Here is a 24414-nt window from a genome sequence, read left to right as displayed (position 1 = left end):
TAGCAAAACAGTCAGGGATGTACTTTAAACATAACTTTAAAGCATACTAGTTACACAGTGTGTACCTAGGCTGCCTTTGGGCTCAAGTTCAAGTTCAAGAATATTAGAACTATGTGGACTTTATAGTTAGGGTGGCAAATGAAACATCATGTGAAACACTCAGACCATGGAGTCTGATTGGGGAAATTTCCCCACTCCTTCCCTTTCCTCCCAGCACCCGCTACCACTCACTACTGTGGGACCGTCTACGATTTATATCCAGTCTCCAAGTTCATTTCCTCATCTTTCATCTGGGGATAATAATGCCTCCTAGGGTGGTTGTGGTGATAAAGTAAGAAAATTCACGAAACAATGCCTGGTGCAAAAGAGGAGGTCATTGTTAGCTAGGGTTGATATTATTCATTTAAAGACCTTCAAAGCAGAGTTTCTAAACTCTGGCACTCTTGACATTTTGGACCAGATAACAATTTGCTGGGGCAGTGCTGGGGTCCTGGCTTGTCTTATACGTTGAAGGATGTTCAGCAGGACCTCTGGACTCTACCCACTAGATGCCACTGGCACTCACCCTCCAGCTATGACACCAAAACAATATCTCCAGATGTTGCTGAATGTCCTGAAGACAGGGGGTCAGAGTGTGGGAGGAGGGTGAAAACCACTGTTTTAAAGGACCCAGCTTAGAACAAGAAGATGAAGTACTACTCTCTACAGTGACTGCCATTTTCTAGTTAGAGCACATCAGTGCTACATACTAAACAACAAAAAAAGGTTCAAGAAGGATTTAGAGATAATGCACCCACAAACACAAACTCAGTGTGTGAAGTTTCTAAAAGATAGTAGGAGTTCCGGGCACTTCTGAGGTTGAGGTCTTGAAGACTCCCTCATACTGACTTTCAAAGACTATTGCTGAGGCCTGCTGCCAGATAGGATGGAACATTATGTGGATAATCAGACCCACCTCGTGGGAGACCTGAGGTGCTCCCTGTTCCTGAAATCCAATTATAAACTGCACCTGCAGCAATAATAACTTGCATGGTGCCCTTGCAGGAAGACTGAGTTCCACAAAGTGCTCCCGAATCTTCCTGAACATCAGAATCATCAACAGGAGCTTTGCAAACATGGAGATTTTCAGGCCTCATCTCTACACTTTAATTTTCTATCTTATGGTGGACAGCCCGGACAACTGTACATTTAATAAGCCCTGCCAAGTGAGAATGTCTGGTTAAATAGACAGTGTCTTGAAATATGACAGAGAAAGGCAGGTTCTCTTTGACTCTGCCCCATTTCAACTCCAACAATTAGGAAGAAACCTGCAGACTATGCAGGGTTCTTTTGGGAATAATTACAGACTGTGCCCAGATATAGGTTTCCCTGGTGGCGCAGTGGTCAAGAATCTGCCAGCCAATCCAGGAGACACCAGAGATGCAGGTTCAGTCTTTGCACCGGGAAGACCCCCTGGAGTAGGAAATGTCAACCAACTCCAGTAGTCTTGCCTGGAAAATTCTATGGACAAAGGAGCCTGGCAGGCTACAGTTTATGGGGTCACAAAGAGTTGGATACAACTGAGCACACAGCAGCAGAAGCAGCACCTAGATATACGACGTGAGCATTGTTTGACAATCAACATTAGCAACAAGGCTCTTAGCCAAATGAAAATTTCAACTTGAAAATCAAGATTTTAGAATAAAATAATTAATTATGCATTGCTTTGGCCAAGCATACAAGATCTTAGTTCCTCAAGCAGGGATCAAACCTGTGTCTCTTGCAGTGAAAGCATGGAAGCTTAACCACTAGACCACCAGGGAAGTCCCTGGACCTATTACTTCTAGTTATAAGTCTCCAGTAATACCTTATACTAAAAACTCCATCACCTGTGCTCAAACAGAACAGGCATTACTATACTTAGTCATGTGGAACAACATCAAATGGTCTTTCTACACATGTTGAAAATGATGAGAAGCTGAAAAGACAATCCTCATTCCATTTTCCAATCAACACCACCAGAAGAGGAGCTTTTTAATGTCCGGTGGAAACGTCTGCTTCAACTGTAAGAGGCTATTGATTCAGTTAGAGGGATTTGGGGCCTTAGTGCCATGTGGCTTCCCATCTCACATTATGCAGTTTGCAGCGCACAGGCAGGGTGACCAACTGTCCTGGACTGCCCAGAACTGAGGGTCCCCCAGCAGTGGGACTTTTAGTGCTCAAACCGGGGCAGTCGGTGACCTTCGGCACAGCCCTGGCGCTGCCCTGAAGCTGGTAACCACTCTATCACTTTTTTCTAAACATCGTTACCTCCCTCAGATCTGTCCCCATCCTACCCATCTCGAGCTCCAGCTTGAGCACCTTTCTCCTCCTGAAGTAAACGCACTGAGCCAACTGCTCACAGACCCTGTAAATCCATGAGGTCTGTAAGCTTCTACCTGTTGATGAAACTAAGTCAAAGAGAACCTAAGAGAACCTGACCTTTTCGTTCTCATAATTTAAGATACTGTCCACTTAAACAGTGGCTTCCAGTACTTGAAAACGTTAATGAAATATAAAGACTCTAGGACTTTGAACCCTTGAGTGTCTAGAGATGAAGACTGAGAAACCCAGGTATAAAAGCTTCCTGGTAACTGTGATGTGAGGAAAGTTTCTCTCTAGAACACAGTACCCCTTAAGGGTGTCATAAAATCTGCTCTTGCTGCAAGTGCAGTTTGTAATTGCATTTCTAGGACAGGGAGCATCTCAGATGTTTTGCTAGATGAGATGAATCTTTGTACTCTGTAAATTCAAGTTAAAACTCAATATTCTGATTTAAGGTCAAAGACATAAAGAATACAAAATTTTGCTCAGACTATCATTTCAGATGCCCTCCATAAATGTTAAACAACTTTAGGGAACTGTCTGGAGGTCCATGGATTAGGACTCCATGCTCTCACTGCTGAGGGCCCAAGCAACCCCTGGTCGGGGAAATAAGATCCCACAAGCCACATGGTGCGGCCAAAAAAGTAAATAAATAAATTTAACTTTGATGTTTAAAATAAATAAACAACTTAAGTCATGCCTTAAATCAAATTTCAAGTAAGACTGAAACCAATATATATCACAACAATTTATATTTGTGAATGTTTGCTTTGAAAGGTTAAGTTGCCCATTACATACAGATATTTCTATAAAAATCACTTGCTGGATTTTGTCCTATTTATACCAAATAGCAACATTAACTATTACTAATCCAATATTTGCAGACATCTAAGGCCCAGGGCTAGATTCTAGACTTTAAGAGAAAAATATTATTTTAAGTTCCCATAATCTTTGATAGACTTATGGCATCTGTGCTCATCTATGCTATAACACTATCATTGGGGCTTTAGGCATGCGCACAACTACAGTTTCCAGGAGTTCAGAGATCACTCCAGAAACCCAGTCATAGGCCCAGAGTGAAGAACTGCTGATCTAACATGAACATAAATTTCTCCCTTCTGAGTGACACGTGGACTAGAACATGTATAACCTTCCTATACGAGTGTGTCTTGGAAGCCAGTGAGACCAAACCACCCCATAAATTGAACTGTGAAAGCTTCTTTCAAATGCTCATCACTTTTGCAACATTCTTACCACATGAAGAGACTCCTTACTTCCCTGAAAACATCTAGTAAGTGATTTCTAGATGGTTTCAAAGGGATTTTTAAAAGAGTAAAATAAAAAAGAAGCATGTGCCAAGGTCCAATACAGTGGCTGGGACTTCACTTTCCCTGCATCGATTCCCACGCAGTCGATTTAGCTAAACGAGACTCCTTATTCATAAGCTCTGCAAAGGCCAAAAAACATCAAGATGGGTTTTACCTTTGCAAACTTGCAGGAGCTGTCCCTGCCCAGTGTGTGTGTGTGTGTGTGTGTGTGTGTGTGTGTGTGTGTGTGTGGTGTGCACACACACCAACACACAGAGTGGAAACTTTTCTGTTTCCTAAACTCTCTCGGAAAGACTGGAATATCTCAGATTCACCTACAACCCAAAGTCCAGCCCACAAGGCCCCTCTGTAAGGAAGCTTCTGCCTGTTTCTATTATTTGACAGCTAAGCCGGAATATGCTGATGGCTCCTTTATATGGGTGATCCCCACATAAATGCGGTGGTTGCAGTTTAGTCATGAAGTCATTTCTGACTCGTGGGACCCCGTGGACTATAGCCTGCCACTATAATCCTCTGTCCACAGGATTTTCCAGGCAAGAATACTGGGGTGGCTTGCCATTTCTTACTCCAGGGGATCTTCCCGACCTAGGGATCGAACCCAGGTCTCCTGCATTGCAGGTAGATTCTTTACTGACTGAGCCACCAGGGTACATATCTTTATTTAATAAAGAATGTATTAATAAGTTGGTTCAAAATCTTCTCCATCAAGAGTGAGAACATATAAAACTACTACCAACCTTTGGAAAAAATAAGATACATTTACACACAAAAGTCATGATAAAATATATATTTTATATATATATATATATATATACACAAATACACATACACATATCCAACATGCAACAAATATTATATTGAATGGTCCTTATCAGATACTTGTGAACATCAGATAATTCAAAAATTAACTTGTATTTGGCTTGGGACTTCTATGTTTCTATGTTGCTTGTTTACAGAGAGTGGAATAGGAGGTTGGTGGAAAAAGAAGGGCATTGTCTAATCATTTGACTCAAATCCCTAATTGGCTCGGCATTGGCTCTTGACCAATTATACTTGCATCTCATCCAAATACAATGGCTAACAGAGCCGAGGAGCTCACCACATAACAAGACAACCAACTGGCCACCTACATACATACGGAAATAATTTATCACTTACAAGTCGGGTCACACTAGGCCTCAGTGTCTTTACTATGAATAGTATTATTTCACAGGTTTAAGGGTTTAAATTAATAACTATGAAGTTTACAACAGTGCCTGAGCATAGAAAGTCTTTGACAATAATAATGGCTACTACTACTAGCTATTATTAGCCACTAATACATATTTAAACATTGAAGATGACTGTTTTGCCTACTTAGACCACGTGGGTCTGATTTAAACAGTAAGGTATTCAATGCACTATTGCTAATGGTGTTGAAATACATTACCTTTGTAAATTTTTTCCTTCCATTCCTAAAGGACATTTCATGAAGCAAGCTCACCTAAACCTATTTCTACCATCCAAGCAGAAACCAGTCTGCAAACCTCTGACCCACTGGTGTTATAAAAGATATGCTGTGCTCTCATTTCTACTCATGTAAATTTACTATTTCTTTCCCACTGAAGTCTTCCTGGGAGCATCTGTTCACCTTCTGCTTGCTAGCCAACCTACTATCTGCGAGATTAAAACCAGAGAAACTAACAGACAAATGAGACCCAAGTTTGAGACTTTTCAAAACAAAAATTAACGCTTAAAAAAAAATGAGACAGAACAAGACACTATAGGGTTAGAAAAAGCCACTTCACTCACCCCCGCCTTCCCAGGGCTGCTGGATCACCTAACAAGCAATGTTAAAACTCCCCCAACCCCTCAAAAATATTGAGAGTCTCAACACAGCCCAGATGATCTAAATCCAGGGATATAAACAAACCACGTGTGTATCACAGGACTCCAAATAGGAAAATGAGGACCACGTATGATGGGTGCCTTTTCACCTGACACCACCTCTGGGGACTCTGGTCCCCAGCGAGAAAGAAAGATCTAGATTCCAGCACGTCTTAACTCCCCCTGCTCCCTGTCAGCTCCCCAGTGCACCAGGCACTGTTTCCCACAGGAGCCGGGTTCAGGGGAAGCAGCAAGGGGTGAAACTATCCTGAGAGCACGGATGAGGACCCCGAGCCCAGCCTCTTACCTGCGGCCCCTGCCCCTTCGGCAGGTACACTCTGGGTGGACACTGGGGCTGGGTCCTTGACTCCGTGCACCTGCGCAGCTTCTTCCTGGTGTGTCAAAAAGGCAGAGCACAAATCAGTTTCCACGGCTTGGAGCTTCAGCAAGGAATTCTGCCAGCAGAAGCAGAACATCGGGCTGGCTCAGTTAGATGCTAACGCAATGCTGGGTCTGCAGCTTCCTTCCCCAGCACCCGGCCAGAAAGGGGTCTCGGGCAGAACTGGCTGTGCCAGAAGCAGAGGCGCGTTACTCCACATGCAGTCTCAGTTGCTGTTTTATATAAATCTAATGTATACTGATTATCTGTGACACATGGGACCGGTGATTTCGTCAACAAGAGACGCTGCACCCAGAGGGCCAATCTGAGAAGGTATCTGCTTCCCGGGTGCCTGAGCCTTTACGCTTTCCAAGTGTTTCATTCACTGTGCTGACATCAGGAGCGGATGACATTAGCCCCTCCCCGGCTACCATTCATAAAAGCCAGCATCCCTCCCCTGCAAAGCCTGCAGCAGCCCGCACTGCACAAAGAGTTACTGCTGCAGAGGCCGCCTGGCAGCTGGGAGGTGCTTCGGGGCTCCCTTTTCTGCATCTGCACGTGGGCTGTGTGCCTGAGTCTGAGGGGGGGTCTGTGTGTGCGAGTGTATGTGTGACTTCTCAAGTTACTTTTCTCAAATGGAATGGCTACAGCCGCCTGCTGTCAGAACAGAGGGCAGGGATGGAGGGAGATGATGACCTTGGTCCCTTAGTCTGACCCCGCTGCTGAGGGTAAAGTGATTCACCGTTTGTAACTCCCAGCCAACCTCCCCCATCCCCGGCTTCACTTCTCATTTTAAACTCCTCCCGTGTTTCCTAATAAGAGCAAAGTCATACAGACTGACGCACGTATCCTGCCATGATGCAGATGCTGGGCAAACTCGGTCCCCCAGCAGGTAAAAGTGAGTCACGCCGAGTCCCTGATCGGGCCCTCTTCCCTGCAATGGCCTCAGAGCTCCTCCACCCACCAGGGTCTTCCGCCACCAGGTTCCCAGCAGAGGTCGGTGGGGGACAGGGGGCCCTACCTGGAGTAGAGCCACGGGTTCCTCCCCCATTATGACCCAACACATACATGCGCGCGCACACACACACACACACGCACTCCTACCTCCTCCATATAGCTTAGTCCCCACACACCCTCACATCAACTGCCACTTCCTATATATACCCTCGCACTCTACTGTACACATGCTCCAGCTCCCTACCCTATACACCTTCATCCCCCTCCTCCACGCCCTCATGCCCAAGTCTCTACCTTCACACTCTACTCCGCACACAGTTTACAACTAAATATCCCACCTCTACCCATACACATGCCCATTCCTCCCCTTCAGTCCCTTTATCCCCATCCCCCCACACCAACACCCTACTTTATATACACCCCTACATACACCCTCATCCTCAACTCCCACTCACACATCCTGTTCTCACCCCTCGTCCCCAGATAGCCTGATTCCTTACCCCACATAAATGCCAACCCCCACACCTCCTCACACCCCAACCCCTTTCTGCACACATACTCTCATCCTTCTGTTGATGTGAGTAAATATGAACCCACCGCTATGTTTTAAAAAGCTGCTCCCTGAGGGACTTCCCTGGTGGTCCAGTGGCTAAGACTGCTGATTCCCAACGCAGGGGGCCCAGGTTCAATAGCTGGTCTGGGAGCTAGATCCCGCATGCCACAACTAAAGATCTCAATCTACCACAAAGAAGATGGAAGATCCCTTATGTAGCAACTAAGACCCAGTGCAGCCAAAGAAATAAACGCTTTTTCAAAAGCTTCTCATTGAGGCATATCTTTAATCCCTAGTCTTTTGGCCAGTTTGAAAGTGGCAGAACTTCTTTCAAACAGGCTCAGGACCTCTCCTCTGCTCAGCTCAGAGATGGCGTAAGACCTGGTACAAACCTCCCCCATGCTCAGGGGCTGACGGCCAGGGGCCCACAGCTCAGATGAAGCATCTGTCTGATACCAGCCCATTTTTTTACAGCTTCTTCTTCCTCCCTGGGATGTTTTCCCAGGAGTTACATGTGGAAGCAAGGGCCCAAGGTTACTAATAGGAGGTACAGAAGGAGCAAGGGTACCAGGTTTCTGGAAAGTTTTATTAACCAAGCATTTGGGATGCAAAAACACATGATCCCAGGCTAGCTTTCTAATGAAGGACCTTAAAAACTGGAGTGGCCTCTTATAAGAAGCAAAACTACTCTGAAAATTAAGAAATCTTGCCTTCCCTGTAGCTCAGATGGTGAAGAATCTGCCTGCTATGCAGGAGACCTAGGTTCGATCCCTGGGTCAGGAAGATCCTCTGAGAGAAGGGAATGGCAATCCACTCCAGTATTCTTGCCTGGAGAATCCCATGGACAGAGGAGCCTGGCGGGCCGCAGTCCATGGCGTCGCAAAGACTCGGACACGACTGAGCGACTAACACCACTAGCACTACACGACTACTGCCCCCTAGCTGCAAGATGGCGCAGCTGCAATGGCAAGCGGAACGGGGGCTCCACAACAGGTATCCCTAAACACGGGTCATTCTACAAGCAGGACTGCTGTATGAGCCAGTCAGCCCACTGCTGGGTAAGCGCCCAAAATACTGAAAGCAGTGACTCTTAACAGATACGTGTACATCCACATTCATAGCAAAATTATTCACAATAACCAAGAAGTGTATTATGGACTGAACTGTCTGCCCCAAATTCATATACTGAAGCCCTAACCTCCAATGTAACTACATTTGGAGATGAGGCCTTTAAGAGGCAATTAAGGGAAAATTTGGGGGCTCCAAAATCACTGCAGATGGTGACTGCAGCCATGAAACTAAAAGACGCTTACTCCTTGGAAGAAAAGTTATGACCAACCTAGACAGCATATTGAAAAGCAGAGACATTACTTTGCCAACAAAGGTCCGTCTAGTCAAGGCTATGGTTTTTCCTGTGGTCATGTATGGATGTGAGAGTTGGACTGTGAAGAAAGCTGAGCGCCGAAGAATTGATGCTTTTGAACTGTGGTGTTGGAGAAGACTCTTCAGAGTCCCTTGGACTGCAAGGACATCCAACCAGTCCATTCCGAAGGAGATCAGCCCTGGGATTTCTTTGGAAGGAATGATGCTAAAGCTGAAACTCCAATACTTTGGCCACCTCATGCAAAGAATTGACTCACTGGAAAAGACGCTGATGCTGGGAGGGATTGGGGGCAGGAGGAGAAGGGGGCGACAAAGGATGAGATGGCTAGATGGCATCACTGACTCGATGGACGTGAGCCTGAGTGAACTCCAGGAGTTGGTGATGGACAGGGAGGCCTGATATGCTGCGATTCATGGGGTCGCAAAGAGTCGGACACGACTGAGCAACTGAACTGAACTGAACTGAAGGTAAAATAAGGTCATAAGGATGAGGCTGACCAGTGCCCTTAGAACAATATATATAGAGAGAGACCCAGGGATGCGCAGTCACAGACAAAAGGCCATGTGAGGACACAGAGAGAAGGCAGCTGTCTGCAAGCCATGGAGGAGGCTTCAGGAGAAACCAATTTTGCTGACACATTCACCTTGGACTTCCCACCTCCAGAACTGTGACAAATGTTTTGGCCACTGAGTCTGTGGCATCTCTTTTTTTAAGAGCCCTAAATAGAGTTTTAGCAGATTAATACGAGGTGGAAACAACCCAAAGTGCTCACCAGCAGATTAACTGATAAATGAAATGTGATATATACAATACATACAATGAAATATTATTTAGCCTTAAAGAGGAAGAAAGTTTTGACACACGCTACAACATGATGAACCTTGAGGACATTATACTGAGTGAAATAAGCCAGTCAAAAAGGACACACATTCTAGGCAGTAAAATCCAGAGAGATGGAAAGCAGAATGGTGGTTGCCATGGGGCTAGTGGGGAATAAAAGGAGGTCTGTGTTTAATGGGTATGGAGTTGAAGACTGGGGAGATAAATCAAGTTCTGGAGACAGATGGTGGTGATGGCTGCCCAAAAAAACCAATGTGCTTAATGCCACTGAATTGTATGGTTTAAAATGGCTAAATTGTGACATTTTACGTTATCTGTATTACCACGGTTTTAAAAAAACAAAATCAGTCCTTCTCTACATTTAGCAGGAGGGTGTGGGACCAGCCGCCTCTCGTCAACTCTATGTGCTCTTATAGATTCTACAAAGCAGAGGAGGACACAGCCTTCACACAGAACCAGAGGCTCTGCCTGCTACATACTGTGCGGCTGACTTTGGACAAGCACCTTAGCTATTCTAAGTCTTACTTTCCTCACGCATAATGAGAGGCAGTGATGACAAAGGCAGCTGCTTCAAGACTGAGATGAGGAAGGCACAGCACACGGCGAACACTCAAGCCCTGGACACTGTGGCTACTATATGCGTCTCCAAACCCCAGAGGCCGCTGGACAGAGCACTGGGCGTAGGGGGCCAGACCCCAACTGAAGCAATGCATCCTGACTTATCACTCCACCTCCCAGGCCTCACTCTGATCCTGCCCAGAAAGTACTTGAGACCAGGTGACTTGTAAGTTCCCTTCCAACTTTCCAGGATAGAAAACATCCATGCTCATGTACTGAGGCTGAAGCATGGAAGCTGGCAGTATGTGTGCTTAGATGGTGTTTGTGGAACTAAACCAAGTGTTCACACAACACAAACAAAGAGTGAAGAATCTCACTGCAGAGGGGTTTGTCAGGTCACATTCAGAGGCCTCTCCAGTCGCCCAGAGAGTGTGTAATGCTGAGACCCAGTTACAGCTGGAAGTAGTCATGGGTGGTTCCCAGCCATCTTCCCTGCCCTCCGTCTCCCTCACTAGTACTGAGGCCCAACAGAGATGCCGAGCATCAAAGGAGATCTCTTTGCACAGCTGGTTTGTTCCTCTCTCAGACATCAGACAGGAGGAAGTTTAATGGGACAGGGAAGAAGAGAGTGCCCAATGAAACAGGAGAGAGAAGATGAAGGTCTCGTGGGACAAGAAGACATCCAAGGAGAAGGGAAAGCGTGAACTGCTGGAATTGAGGACCAGGGGGCAGACTGGAAGAAGCTGCATGCCAGCGGTCATCAGCTCTGCCCCATCCCTACCCCGCACTGCCCCCTGACCTGAGGACTGCCTGCTACTGTTCCTGTTTCTCAGCACAGGAAGAGTGTGGGGACTTGGACACCCTGCATGGGACAGCCCCCAATGACCAGAGGATCCAGACGGGAGCGGCCTTCCCCGGGAGCGATCCGTGCCGCCGTCACACACGCGTCTCTCCAGGGGCAGGAAGGAGACACGCGGTCCCATCAGGGCTGAGCCCCGCAGAGCTGCCTCTGAGAAGCTCCCACTGCGTACGCGAGGGCCACACCACCCGCAGCTGCACCAGCACGCTCGTGCAGCTCCCAGGCTCTGGCAGCTCTCAGTGCACAAAGAGCTGCACTGGGCTCCAGAGCCTGAGACTGACGTCAGCCCCTTCCTCATGGGGCCCCAGTCTAGAGAGACGGCTAATACACAAACAGACAGATAAAACAATGATGCCAGTTATTACTGTCACAGTTATGGTGACGAGGGGGAGAAACCACAGGCCCGGCCTGGAGACAGAGTGAGTAAGCTACTGTTTCTCCAATTCAGCCTGACTCGGTGACCTTTTATGCAGGAACAGGCTTTAGCCCTAGAGGAGAATGACAGGCAGTCAACCTCATCAGGCTGCGTGCGACCTCCATCTGGTCCTTCTTGTGCTCTGGGGCTTCTCTATCAGGCTGTCCCCAGCCCATCCCTCAAGGCTAGTCTGCCAGGGCTTTTCCAGATTTACATCCAAAGTCTTGCTGAATGGGTCACTAGGATCTCCAGGAAAACTGAACAAAGGCTGATGGGTCCTCTAAAGAACGATGACTACCTCTGCTTCCCAGTTCTCCCATTTGGTCACCAAAGAAACCAGAGAGACGAGCATGAAGCCTAGGTGTGGTTTTCTACAAGCTAATTTTTCTCTTTTACACAATGGAAAGTATGTGACTTGTTTTAGAAAAGACTCTACTCATTTTCTTTCCTCTACAATTACCGGGTCTCACTTTAGTTGGGTTGGAATGGGGAACACCCACACAGGCTGGATGGTCAAACACTATTTTAGGATGCCTTTGTCTACAACTCACCAGTTTCAGAAAAAGGATAGCTTACTTTTAACTTCCATGAAGAGGTTTAGTGACCCTCGCCTATCCCTTTATCTATCCAAGAACTCGACACAGATTGTCAAACTGGAAATCTGCTCAAAATTGAGGTCACAATGGGGCCCCTGAACATCTCCATTCTACTGAGCACTCTTGTTCCTTGAGCTTCCAGGTTTTCTGTGTATGCTCCCTCAACACACACACAGACACACACACACAGACACACACACACAGAGACACACACACACACACACACCACCCTTCCTTTCTATTTGCTCCCTGCCCCTACTCCCCCAGGCCTACTTCAGCTGTAATTCCTTCACAGTCAAATTCCCATCAAATCTTAACCCAGTTCTGATTACCTTTATCCAAACAGGGGCCTCCAATTTCTCTTTTAACACCTTGCTTTTTTCCCTCCCAACACTCACTATAATAAGGAATTTTATTTCTTTATTTCTTTCTCTACTGTTTACTGTTTTCTTTCTCTACTGTTTTCTTCCCAGCTCCAGAAGGGCTGGAAGCATGCCGCCATTGTTCACTGCTGAAGCCAGCACAATGAGCAAAACAGGAGCCAACCATTAGAGAAACTGCCACTGTAGACTGTCTTTTGTTTGCCTGGACCCTTTACATAGTACTTGGGAAGCTCTTCTGAGAATTCCATTTCAAGCCTCCTTGCTGCCTTGGTTCAGAAATTTTAAAATGCTCATGATCACTGGGGAGTTTGTTAAAGATGTGTTCTCCCAGGCAGTGACAGACTCAGCTTCTGTGGTCTGCAGCAGGGGCACTGAGATGCAGGAGGTCCAAGGTCCAGACTCTGAGAAACACTGCCCTATTCCCTTGGGACCTGACCCACTCTAAATGCTGCCTTGGTTGCCTGTTTAGCTCTAACTGTCCCAGGAACAATATTTTTGTTCCCTCACTGTCCTATGCTACCCAACAGAGATTCAGTATAGGAAAAGAAGCCATCCACTCCAAGCAGTCCTCTGTTGAGAAGAGGATCCAGGTACTATTCTGATAATAGAAGCACATCTTTGTAAAACAAGGATAATCTTGCCACCACACACGAAAACCCAAACCAACTTTTTTCCAGCCAGATGATCTGATTTCAGCTGAGGAAGAGGGAGTTCTGTACCTAGTTACACCTCTTTGTGATATCATTATGTTCACTTTACTAAGTGAACAATAAAAACAAGATATTTAGGAGAGACCAATACAGTTTTATGAACTCACATTTTAATTCAAAATTCTGAGCTTTTCTAGAGAATAAGACATGAACAACTCATGGAATGGACTTTAGTAGTTTCTCTTTGTAATTTCTAGCACAAAGGCACAGGCATTAAGATAGACAGTTGCCCTAACAGCCATTTATTTTTTTCCAGAACATCAATTATATATCCCTTCAGCTGGAGTCCACAAATCTAGTCCATGTTGTAGCCCATATGATTACTTCTCTGTGGCTACTTAAATTCTAGTCTTTTTTAAGCTCTGAAAAATATTTGGCTTAAAAACTAAATTCAGTAGGATGCGTGCACAGTACAGGGACCACTGAGGCTTTTAACCCCAAATTTACCTTTGCTCTTTCTCTGTCTGTAGGAAAATCACCCAATCATCTTGGCCCATGGGCACTTAATTCTTTTCTGAGGCTACCTTAACCCCTTAGAAATTACTAAAACTCAATGAATATTAGAAATCAATAACCATCCCACTGTAAATTATAAAATCACTTGCCATAAGAAATAAGTTACCAACCCATGTCTTTAAAGACACTGGAAACCATTAGCCATTTCCTCAAATACCAGTATTTTGTTAGAAAACAAGAAAATTAAGCTTTCATCTGCCTTAAAATCTGAGTTTTATAGCCCTAGGAAAGCCAACAATATCCTAAAAAGGGAAAAGATACCAATACTAGCAAGATCAGAGTCTAGGATACTAAGCAGACGTGGGTCCTTCTAAATCCTTGGAAAGCAGGGATGACAAAGTTCCCTTTCTGCTGCAGCCCTCATACCATCCATAGCAGTCCAGACCCACAGCTGGGTACACATTTGCTTCTCAATAAAAACTGTTGAAAGAACTACTTAGAAAAAATATCCCCAAAGTTAAAGCTTTCAGGCAAAATTTTGGTCTTAAGATAAGCAGAAATATTTTTCTTTAATCTGTCAGGGGCTACTGGGGAGTGGACTATATCACAAAACTTGTCAACTTTATATTTTGCCAAATAGAAATGGGAAAATAGATAGTTGTATAGATAGACAGATGAATATAGACAGATGGATAGATGGGTAGACCAACAGACAGATAGATATAGATAGGGATAAACAAACCTCCCCATCATTCCATCACAAGATGAAATTTTTAAGAACAATCTCTAATGAAAGAGGTGTTCATCAACGTGAGCTTTACAGAACACTTACTACATTGTTCTTATATTTCTCCTTTAGCTGCAAAGCAAAGAAAGTGCCACACAGGCTGACACCTGGGAGGCATGAATCAGACACAGTCCTTTCCAGTCTTGGGTGAGGGAACAAGAAACTAGCGGCATGAAGATGAGTAAATGTAAAAGTGAGAAAGGAGAGAGGACGGAGATGCCATGCCAAAGGAAGGAGCAAAGGCCAGCAGGACAAAGTCGCGTGGAGCGTGGGCGATGGAGAGGCTGGTAGGCGAAAGGCAAACACAGGTGGGCCAGTTATGGAGAGTCCTGCTACAACTTCTCTGCTCAGCCCAACACCCCTGAAACCTCTCCAGCTTAATCCCCAGACAGAGCAGCGGCTAGCACGGCTTCCACCTTTTCTGCCAATGCCACACTAAGGATGCCCCTGAGGGTCATGACTACAAACCTGGTTCCCCTGGAAACCAGAAATCAGGCTGGTGATCTGCCTCTGAATGAGGGGGCAAAGTAAACCAGGCATGCAACAGTTCAGAGTTTCTTTGCTGGGCAGTTCATCCCACTGGGAAAGTAAACCAGGGTTCACACCATGACAATGTTGCCTGCAGGATGTCCTTGTTGACACTGACAAGAAAAGTGGCTAAAATTAATGAATCACAGGGCACCATTCCTGCTGAGAAAGAAATGCTAGTAGGGAAGCAACGTCACTTCATCTCACCCAGGAAACCATACCAGGAAAAAAGCTAAATGGCACCCCACGGTGGTGTCATACAGGCAGACGACTTTGGATATCAGGCTTCCAGAGACCAATATTATGCATCCCAGCATCCATTTACCCATCTTCTGATCCCAAGTGGGAAAATGTGCCCATCTCTAGCCAATCAGCTTATTTCAAACTGCAAGGTCACAGTGATTGGTTCAAGAATGGGTTACAGGTCCCAAGTCAGATAAATGAGACTCAAGTATGAGACTTTACAGAGTAGAAAGGACTCTATTTTCATTTCTTATAAGCAGAATTTTAAAGATGGTCCCCAAGATTCCTGTGCACTGGTTATGCAATCAAACACTAATTTAGATGCTATGTTGAAGAGATTTTGCAGATATAATCGAAGTCCTAACTCAGGTGACCAAGGGTACAGAGATTGCTTCAGTGGGCCTGATCCAATCAGGGTGAGCCTTTTAAAAGCAGAGGGCTTTTTTTTTTAGCTGGTAGACTATAACATCAGAGATTTGGAGGACAGAAGGATTTGGTGCTGCTAGCTCAAAGATGTAGAGGCCAAGGTGAGAAGGAATGCAGGCAGCCTTTAGAAAGAAGCTGAGAGCTACTCCCAGATGCTGACCAGCAAGGAAATGGGGTCTACAGTCCTACAAGCTCAAGGAAGTAAATTCAGGCAATGACCTGAATGAGCATGAATAGGGACTCATCTTCAGAACCTCCAGATAAGAATCTATCATGGCCAATGCCGTGATTTCAGTTTTGTGAGACCTTGAGCAGAGTCTAATGGAGTCTATCCAAGTTTATTATCTGCACAACTGTGAGCTAATAAAAGAAAGAAGCTGCTAAGCTTCTGGCAATTTGTTACACAGTAACAGAAAACTAATATACACTGGGATTACTAGTTGTAAGAATAACATATCCCCAGAGAGGGGTCAATCTAAACATAAAGTTGATATAGGAAAGTAGAGTTGAAATGGAAAGATGCTGTCTACTTGACAAGCCTTTAATCCCTGGATCTAGCCAAGAGTGGAATCTATCCTGATAGTAAAGTTCCAGGTGTGTGAATCAATAAAATCCTGTTGTTTATGAAAGCCAGCTTGAATTGACTTTCAGTCACAAGGAAACTAGAAGAAAAAAAAACTATCAGTCAATTCTGATCTAAAGGCCCAACCCTGTAGACTGGGTTTGTATCTCAATAGAAAAATACAGCTGCCTGGTCCTACACAAAAAAATACCATTCAGCCAACTGAGGAGCATTAAGGACCTAAAGAAGCCTCTTGCTAGACAATTTCCTCAAAATTAAGACAGTTTTGAGGGAGAACCACATCTAAAACAAAATAGTAAGTAAGACCATCTAGAGGTCTAACAAGGCTTGATGCCAGAATGTATCTATATGCTAAACTATGGATGGTAATAAAAAGACAACAAACCCTTCACATGGAGCCCCACACACAGACATGTGCATATACACTCAAAAAGGGGCACAGTTTGCCTCAGTCTATCCCTCATGGGAACCAATGACTAAATCCTATAAGCACTAGCGGGGGTAAAAAGCAGAAACAGTGAGTGTTAAAACTGAAAGCACTCCTAGAGTTAACCCAGTTCAAAACCTGCCTCAGTTTCACAAATGAAGAATGAAAAGAAGCTGATGTGATGATTTATGGTATGTAGTTTGGGAGTTAGAAAAGTAATATGAGGACCAAATAGGGGAAGTGTTCTCAGGGAAGGGGAGATCCATTAGTTTTCCTCATATATTGTTATTTTTTCTTAATTGAAACTGAAGCCAGTAATGGGAACTACTAGGACATGGAGAGGGAAAACAGTATTTTTTCTCATTTTATCCTTCAAGCAACTTTTTGAACTATTGACTGCTTAATGATTATACAGACAAGGGTAAACAAAACCAAGGATTGTGGTGAATTAGACTTTGACACATCTCAAGTCGAGAATATTTTCCAATCAAGATACAGGACACCACAACAAACAAAACCTTCTTATGTATTATACAGGCAGATAATTTCCAACCAGGATCCAGGGGACTCCAACAAATAAAATCTCCAGATGTCATACAGAGGCAGAGTCAGAAAGCTCAGGTCAATGCCAGAATGGACACAATCAGTTTTCCAGAAACCAGCTCCTATAGTATAGTCCCAGAGACACCAAAGTTCATGGAGTGGAGAGGCAAATCCTATTGAGAGATCCATGGTCAAAAACTGGGAGCTTGAGACTGGCAGAAGAAAAGTGAAGCTGGCAGGAATTAAATGTATACTCAGCCCAGTGAAAATGAGAGGTGAGTTTTTCAGTTCACTGGGAAGCTATCAGGAATACACACACAGATGGATGCTCATAGGTAGCTACTTGACATCATATATTACCTTACTGTACAGAGGAGAGCTCAGGTCGACTACTAGCTCTGGAATCAAATACAGCAGAGCCTCATCTGAGCAAGTGGAATTAAGAAGCTTAAGAAGTAGTTATGAAATACCAGATGTGAACTTTGTAGAAAATACAGTAACACCTTAAAATTGTTATAACCAACAATTACAACATTAGGGTCCACAAAAACATCGGGAAAATATTTGTGGACTATGCTTCTTAAAAGCTCAAGAAACTCATTTTGGGGGGATTTCCCTGGTTGTCCAGTGGTTAAGACTTTGCCTTTCAATGTAACAGGATACAGGTTTGATCCCTGGTTGAGGAACTAAGATCCCACGTGCCTGGCGGCCAAAAAACCAAAACATAAAACAGAATCAGTATTGTAACAAATTCAAGAAAGACTTAAGAAAAGAAACTTTTTTTTGTTTCTTTAGACTTACAAGTTAAAATGGAAGAGAGCAGATATGGAACTAGTGAGTTCTTTTAAAGAACTAGAAGGCTGTGTTTTGGAGAGGGTAGTATATAAACAAAAGGGTCAAAGAGCAAAGAAGATGGTTAACACAACAAAACATTCTTCCTTATACTTCCACTCAGAGATGGAAGGACTACTCCAATAAAATATCGAATGTACAGAGAGACTGAAAGATAGTTCTTTTAAAAAATTACAACTAGTTGCAATTGATCATGAGTCAAAAACTAGAAACAACCATACAATGGGTTACAGCAAGGAGAATCAAAGTTAAAACTACATATCAAACATATATGAATCTCACACATACTACTGAGTAAATGAAATCAGACACCAAAAAGTATACATACACTCCATGTATATACAGTTCAAAAAACAAGCAAACAAACAAAAGACAAAACAAATCTACTTAAGTCCAAAGAATAGTTATCGTTCTAGGGGAAGAGTGATTGGAAAGAATTAAATAAGCGTGCCTGGGATGCTAACAATGTTCTGTTACTTGACGCTGGTTACACACTTTGTGAGTATTCATCCAGCTGTACACTTACAATATGTACACTTTTCTATATGTATTTTCTATCTGCATTAAAAATACTAAAGTAGTATCTCCCACCTGTATTCCATGAGACTATGTTGCCGAAAGAAATATTATTATAGGGTCCTTCCATAAGAGAGTTTGGCAGTCTCTAAGATTCGGAACAGCTAGGGAAGATCACACTGACCACATTCCCATTCTATAGGATGTCTCCATCAGTGAGTTTGAATGAGTCAGTTCTCCTGGCACGGCTTTGGACCATGAACTGCTTCTATTCAAGTTTCCTCAGTGTGTGCTCCTCGGGTTTCCTTCAGCCCCTAAGTCGTAATCACAGCATGATCTGCACATATGATTTACTCCCTTACTGGAACAGTTGCACTTGAGCACACACTGTTACCAAGTCTGGATCCGCAGCACCAGTTTTCTCATTCAAGAGCCCACATTTACAATATGGCGCTGACTGCTCTTTCAGAGGCCTGTCTTCATTCAGCACTCTGGTACCCGTGTAATCTCAGGGCAGTGAGCTGGCACATTTCATGTAATATGCAAATACAATATAGTGAAGGAATACAGAAAAGCAGATTTTCATATAGAGCTTTGTGCAACTGTGATCTGAGAACTGCTCAAGTAGTCTTAGCAATCTCATAGGGCTCCAGCTCACAAATCAGAGTTTTTCCCATAAACTTGAAACCTATCACAAGCTGACTCTCATAATCACTTCATCTTTCTATTCACTTATGTCAAGACAAATAGGTGCTTCTTTACAACTAGCATTTTGCTTAGTTCCCAGTGGGGCAAACAGCTGTGTTCATTGATTCAAGCTCTTGCCTCTTCTCTCTCAAACTTTTTTTTCACTCTTCTTACCACAAGTGAGATTCTGGAATCTGAAGCCTGTAACTATGCACAAAAGAATAACAAGCAGGATCCTTGGGACACTGTCCACAACTTCAGTAATTTATTTAACTGGGTTTAATCAGGAACCCAGTTTACCTTTAGTTATTCATTTATGCCAGGTTCAACAGTTTAAAGAAAAATATAATCACCTAAGTTCAATTAATTGTCTTTTTTTTTTGGAGACAGAGAAGAGATGGCACCAAATGACAAACAAACAATTTGCCTAAAGCCCATCATTTATCTTCTTGGCTTATGAACATCAAGTCTCCACATTCTTTTTTGACATGATCCTAATCAGATATAACACCCACTTTTCCTTAATTATACAATGGGACAAGAGAAATTAGAGTATTCCAAACCAATGACTAAAGCGAAGGCATTCATAAAAAAAGGGACCCTAATTATATTACCAGTCCATCCTAAAGGAGATCAGTCCTGGGTGTTTATTGGAAGGATTGATGCTGAAGCTGAAATTCCAATACTTTGGCCGCCTCATGCGAAGAATCAACTCATTGGAAAAGACCCTGATGCTGGGACAGATTGGGGGCCGGAGGGGGAGGGGACGACAGAGGATGAGATGGCTGGATGGCATCACTGACTCGATGGACATGAGTTTGGGTGAACTGTGGGAGTTGGTGATGGACAGGGAGGCCTGGCGTGCTGTGATTCATGGGATCGCAAAGAGTCAGACACGACTGAGCGACTGAAATGAACTGAACTGAACTGAATTATATTATAGTGATTTCCAGTGGGAGAATTAAATTACATATTTCAAAGGAAATCTAGAACAAACATTAACACTGTGATGTCCAGTTCAGTGGGAAACCACTTGAATTGGAAAATATGGCCTCAATGTCTCAAAATTTATTAGAAGACCATTTTGCAACACCAAGCTGTATCATGCTCTGAGGAAAAATAGTAAGCAAGATCATATTTGAGACTGAAAAAGGGATTAGAAAAAGCAGGAGGGGAAGATAAAATAAAATTAACAGAAAATTTTATAAATTAAAATTTGTTAACTCTCACAGCCGTAGTACAATCCTGAAGCAAAGTTGAAAGAAGTGTAATGAAATGACTGCTGGCCTTGGTTTTGGTCCAAGACACAGTGATTAGTCTTGCAAATAATATTTTAAATATATTTGCTCCAGAGCAAGGGGAAACAGTACCCAAAGCACTGCAAGAAAAATAAGCTCTTATTCTCTCCTAAGAGCGAGACTATTTAAAGTTTTAACCAGGATAAATTTCTAGTACTAGGAAAAAGAATAATACATTTCATGATTGGCTAATTCACATTCATAAAAACCACAGTGAGTGCACCTACCTCATGGAAGTCCTGCTGAGTTTCATCCTTTGGCCAAATGGCAGCCCTCTGTTCTATTCTGTAAGATACGAAGAAAAAGTATTGCCATTTAAAAGAAACCTTTCAACAATGCACATTTGTTGCAGATTTGGCCACATTCCTGTTAAAAACCCTCAGTGGTGTTCCACTGCCTGAAGAACAAAATCCAGACTCCTTACAATGGTCTGTAACACCCATCTCCTGCCACGCTCACTTTGTCCCCTAACCCAGCCTCTGGCCTTTAGTTTCTTGAACACACAGTGCTGGTTCCTTGTTCAAATCTTCACACTTGCTTTCTCCCTAGATTTTTACAAAGCTGACTCTGCCTAGCATGCAACATCAGCTTGGCTCTGGTGTCATCTCCCAATGAGTCCCTCCTGATTTCTCTAACCAAACTATTCCTCCCCTTCAGTCTTTAACACACTGCTTATAGATTTTCCTCATAGGGCTTCTCACTATCTAAAGTTATGCTGCTTATTTGCATTTCCACATTAAAATGTAAGCTCCAAGAAATCAGTAACTGTACATTTTATACACTGCTGAATCCTCCAAACCCAGTGCAAATGCAGTATTTTTATGATCAAATGTGATCTGATACAGTTGTTACAGAAAGATACCATTTGTTCATTGAAGACAGCTTTTGGAAATGCCACTCTATCACTTACTCAACAAAATAAATGCTATAGCAATTGCTGTGTAACACAGTAAAGCCAGGTTTTCTTCCAACTGAAGAAAAAAGACTTTAAGGCAAATCTACTCTGAATAAATTTTTTAAGTTTAAAAACAAACAACAAAACTCTACTACTGGCAGATGTTTAGCTCCAAAACATGATTCATCAAGTGCTATAGTCCAACGGCACCTATTACGTAACATTAAAGATTTTCTGCAGCAGTTTGCATGCTATTATATAATACATATATTAAATTATAGTTATTATCCTTATTAAAAGGCCTGCTATCTTAAGGAATAAAAGCTGTAGTCAGTGTTAAGTCATTTACAAAAAGATTTATTTTGGGACAGAATTATTTACAATTACTATTCTGCTTTGCTTTGAGTTCTGAAGAAAGCATATATGTCCTCTGAATGGTCATCTAGATGAATGATTTCTAAAAGTAATGATGCACACTTAGAAATGCCACAAGTCTAATGTCTTCAAAATATTCTTAAGAACAATTTTTTTTTCACTCCATGAGTATTGCTAACTGTGCAAACAATTTACTTCTAATGAGAAAAAGGAGGAGATGGTAAAACAGAATTTGATGGTCATGCTGATGTTGACCATGTCAGCACAAATATCCCTCCTGGGTATGAGATAAGATTAAGGGTCCCAACCGTGAGTCCATGGAGAGATGGACCAGGTGAGATAAGAAAGTGAGGAAGAAAACGCTGGCACACCAATCCTCTGCCCATCAGTTGCCTGAGACACAAACAGTGACTCCAAGGCTTCAGAAAATACACAGTAGCTTTTTCCTGCAAAATGGGAGAAACCCTCTTGGGGACAGGCATGAAGCTGGCCTATCCAAGAATATCTAAAATTCTGAATAGCTCATAACCTCTCTGTAACCTAAAGTGGTTCTCAAACTGTGTTTCTATGGAGTTATGGCAGCACCACCAGAAAGAAACAGAAGAGTTGTGTTCTCTAATGGAAGGAGTATTTATCAGTTCTCAACCATGAATGTCTGCTCTGATGCCAGCAGATGGGGAAAAAATTACATGGGAGCAAACATTAATGGAAGAAAGCAGAAATAAGAGTTGGTTTAAAATATACAGTACATATTATTGAGATGCAAACAACAGCTACATGTAATACCTTCTCATAACCTTCCAAGAAAGCTACTTGTCATCTCCAGACAAACCCCAGATCAGGTTTAAGAACTGTGATCTAAACATCAAAGATGCTTTAGTAGTCATCCAAATGTCTCTTGTGTGACTTGGACAGTGCTCTGGAAATGAGACTCAAGGAGCAGCCCTCTAGGCCTTTAGGAAACTTAGAGTCTAGTGGATTCCAAAGCAGAGAATAAAACTAATTAGAACCCAGCCTCGAGGCTTTCATAAATCAAGAAATGAGGACATGGGAGCTGATATTAGAATGGTGGAGAGGAGATGGGGAGGGGAGAGACAGATGAAAGAAACATTTTCAAGGAGAACACCACCAAGAGGTCTTGGATGTATACTGAAAGTGCTGAATGAAAGAGATGGGGTAATGAGATAGAAAAATAGGTCATTTTGGAGGGGAGAGCAGGTGGCTTGCATGAAGAAAGGCGATTCGTGAATTTTTACTTAGATGCTTGAAGCAAGGATGAAACAGGGAAGTGAGAGCACCTGGGCAGGGCTCACCAGCACAGGGCACCTGACAGGGCGTTCTGGAGAGCAAGGGCAGCGGTAGCAGTGCGGCACGGTGGTCCCCGGCTACGCGTCAGTTTCTCACGGTGTGGCCAGAGCCTAGCACGCTGCCTGGCACATGGCACACACTCACCACATGTCTTTTGCATGGAGGAAGTGAGGAAGAAACAGAAAGATCCAGACCCAAGAATGACTTCCGGATCTACCACTTAAACTTGGCGTGGGTACTCATGGGCAAGATATTAACCTCTCTCACTCTCAGCTGCCTCACCTGTCGAGTGAAGATGATATCAGGTATGTCACAGGATAATTCAGGATGTGAAGGACAGTTCAGGAAAAACGTTTATAGCAACTGGTAGGTGTATTAAATGTAACACGTGCGCTCTTTGATCAAATGTAAAAAACACAACAGAATTATAAATGATAAGAATGAAACTGCATAATTAAAAATAATAATTGAAGCCTCGTGAGTAAATAAGCTGAAAGAGATAAAAGCTGAGTCATACTTACTCAGGGCCACTGGGCAGCTATCTGGCAGCTAGGGCACAGAAGGAAGAACCATGAAGAAAATACAGAAGCATCACTAAGGAGATAAGAAGCCAACGAAGACAGCAATTTAAATAGTGAAGAAAAAAGAGGACACAAGAAAAAAGAGTATCAAGAAGTCTTACAGGACTAATACTCCTTTAAAAGAGGAATTAAAAAGAATGAAATAATGTCATTTGCAGCAACGTGGATGGACCCAGAGATTGGTAAAGTAAGTCAAAAAGACAAATACAATATGATAACTCTTTATGTGGAATTTAAAATATGAGAGAAATGAACACATCTACAAAACAGACAAAAACATCATAGATATAGAGAAAAGACTTCTGGTTGTCAGGGGTGGGGGTGGGGAGAGGAATCGGAAATTTGGGATTAGTAGAGGCAAACTACTATATATAGGATAGATAAACAACAAAGTTCTACTGTTTACCATGGGGAACTGCATTGAATAACCTGTGATAAACCACAGGGAAAAGAATATAAAAAACAACGTTTCTATATGTGTATCCCACTCTCTATGCTGTACAGCATAGTCCATACTGGTCATAGCAAACTCCCTCTTGCAACAACACGAGAGATGACTTTACCAGATGGGCAATACCATTCAGACTGATTATATCCTTTGCAGCCAAAGATGGAGAAGCTCTATACAGTCAGCAAAAACAAGACCATGAGCTGACTGTGGCTCAGATCGTGAACTGCTTATTGCCAAATTCAGACTTCAATTGAAGAAAGTAGGGAATACCACTAGATCATTCAGGT

At 43.3% G+C, this 24414-nt stretch overlaps 1 protein-coding gene across 5 annotated transcripts in view; it reads right to left on the bottom strand.

Moving 5' to 3' along the window:
* LOC120865378 (protein FAM13C-like) overlaps nt 1-24414 on the bottom strand; it is a 135870-nt gene that overhangs the window by 35958 nt on the left and 75498 nt on the right. For all 5 annotated transcript variants that reach the window (XM_040242636.1, XM_040242637.1, XM_040242635.1 and 2 more), the window contains 2 exons: nt 20745-20802; nt 5845-5929 (listed from right to left, as the gene is read on the bottom strand). In XM_040242636.1, the coding sequence (XP_040098570.1) occupies nt 5845-5929; nt 20745-20802 (143 nt within the window). The remainder of the gene's footprint in view (nt 1-5844; nt 5930-20744; nt 20803-24414) is intronic.

The sequence above is a fragment of the Oryx dammah genome, unplaced genomic scaffold (assembly GCF_014754425.2).
Source record: "Oryx dammah isolate SB20612 unplaced genomic scaffold, SCBI_Odam_1.1 HiC_scaffold_6, whole genome shotgun sequence".
Taxonomy (NCBI): Eukaryota; Metazoa; Chordata; class Mammalia; order Artiodactyla; family Bovidae; genus Oryx; species Oryx dammah.
The sequence above is the reverse complement of the archived record's forward strand: the minus strand, read 5'-3'. Positions and strand labels throughout refer to the sequence as shown.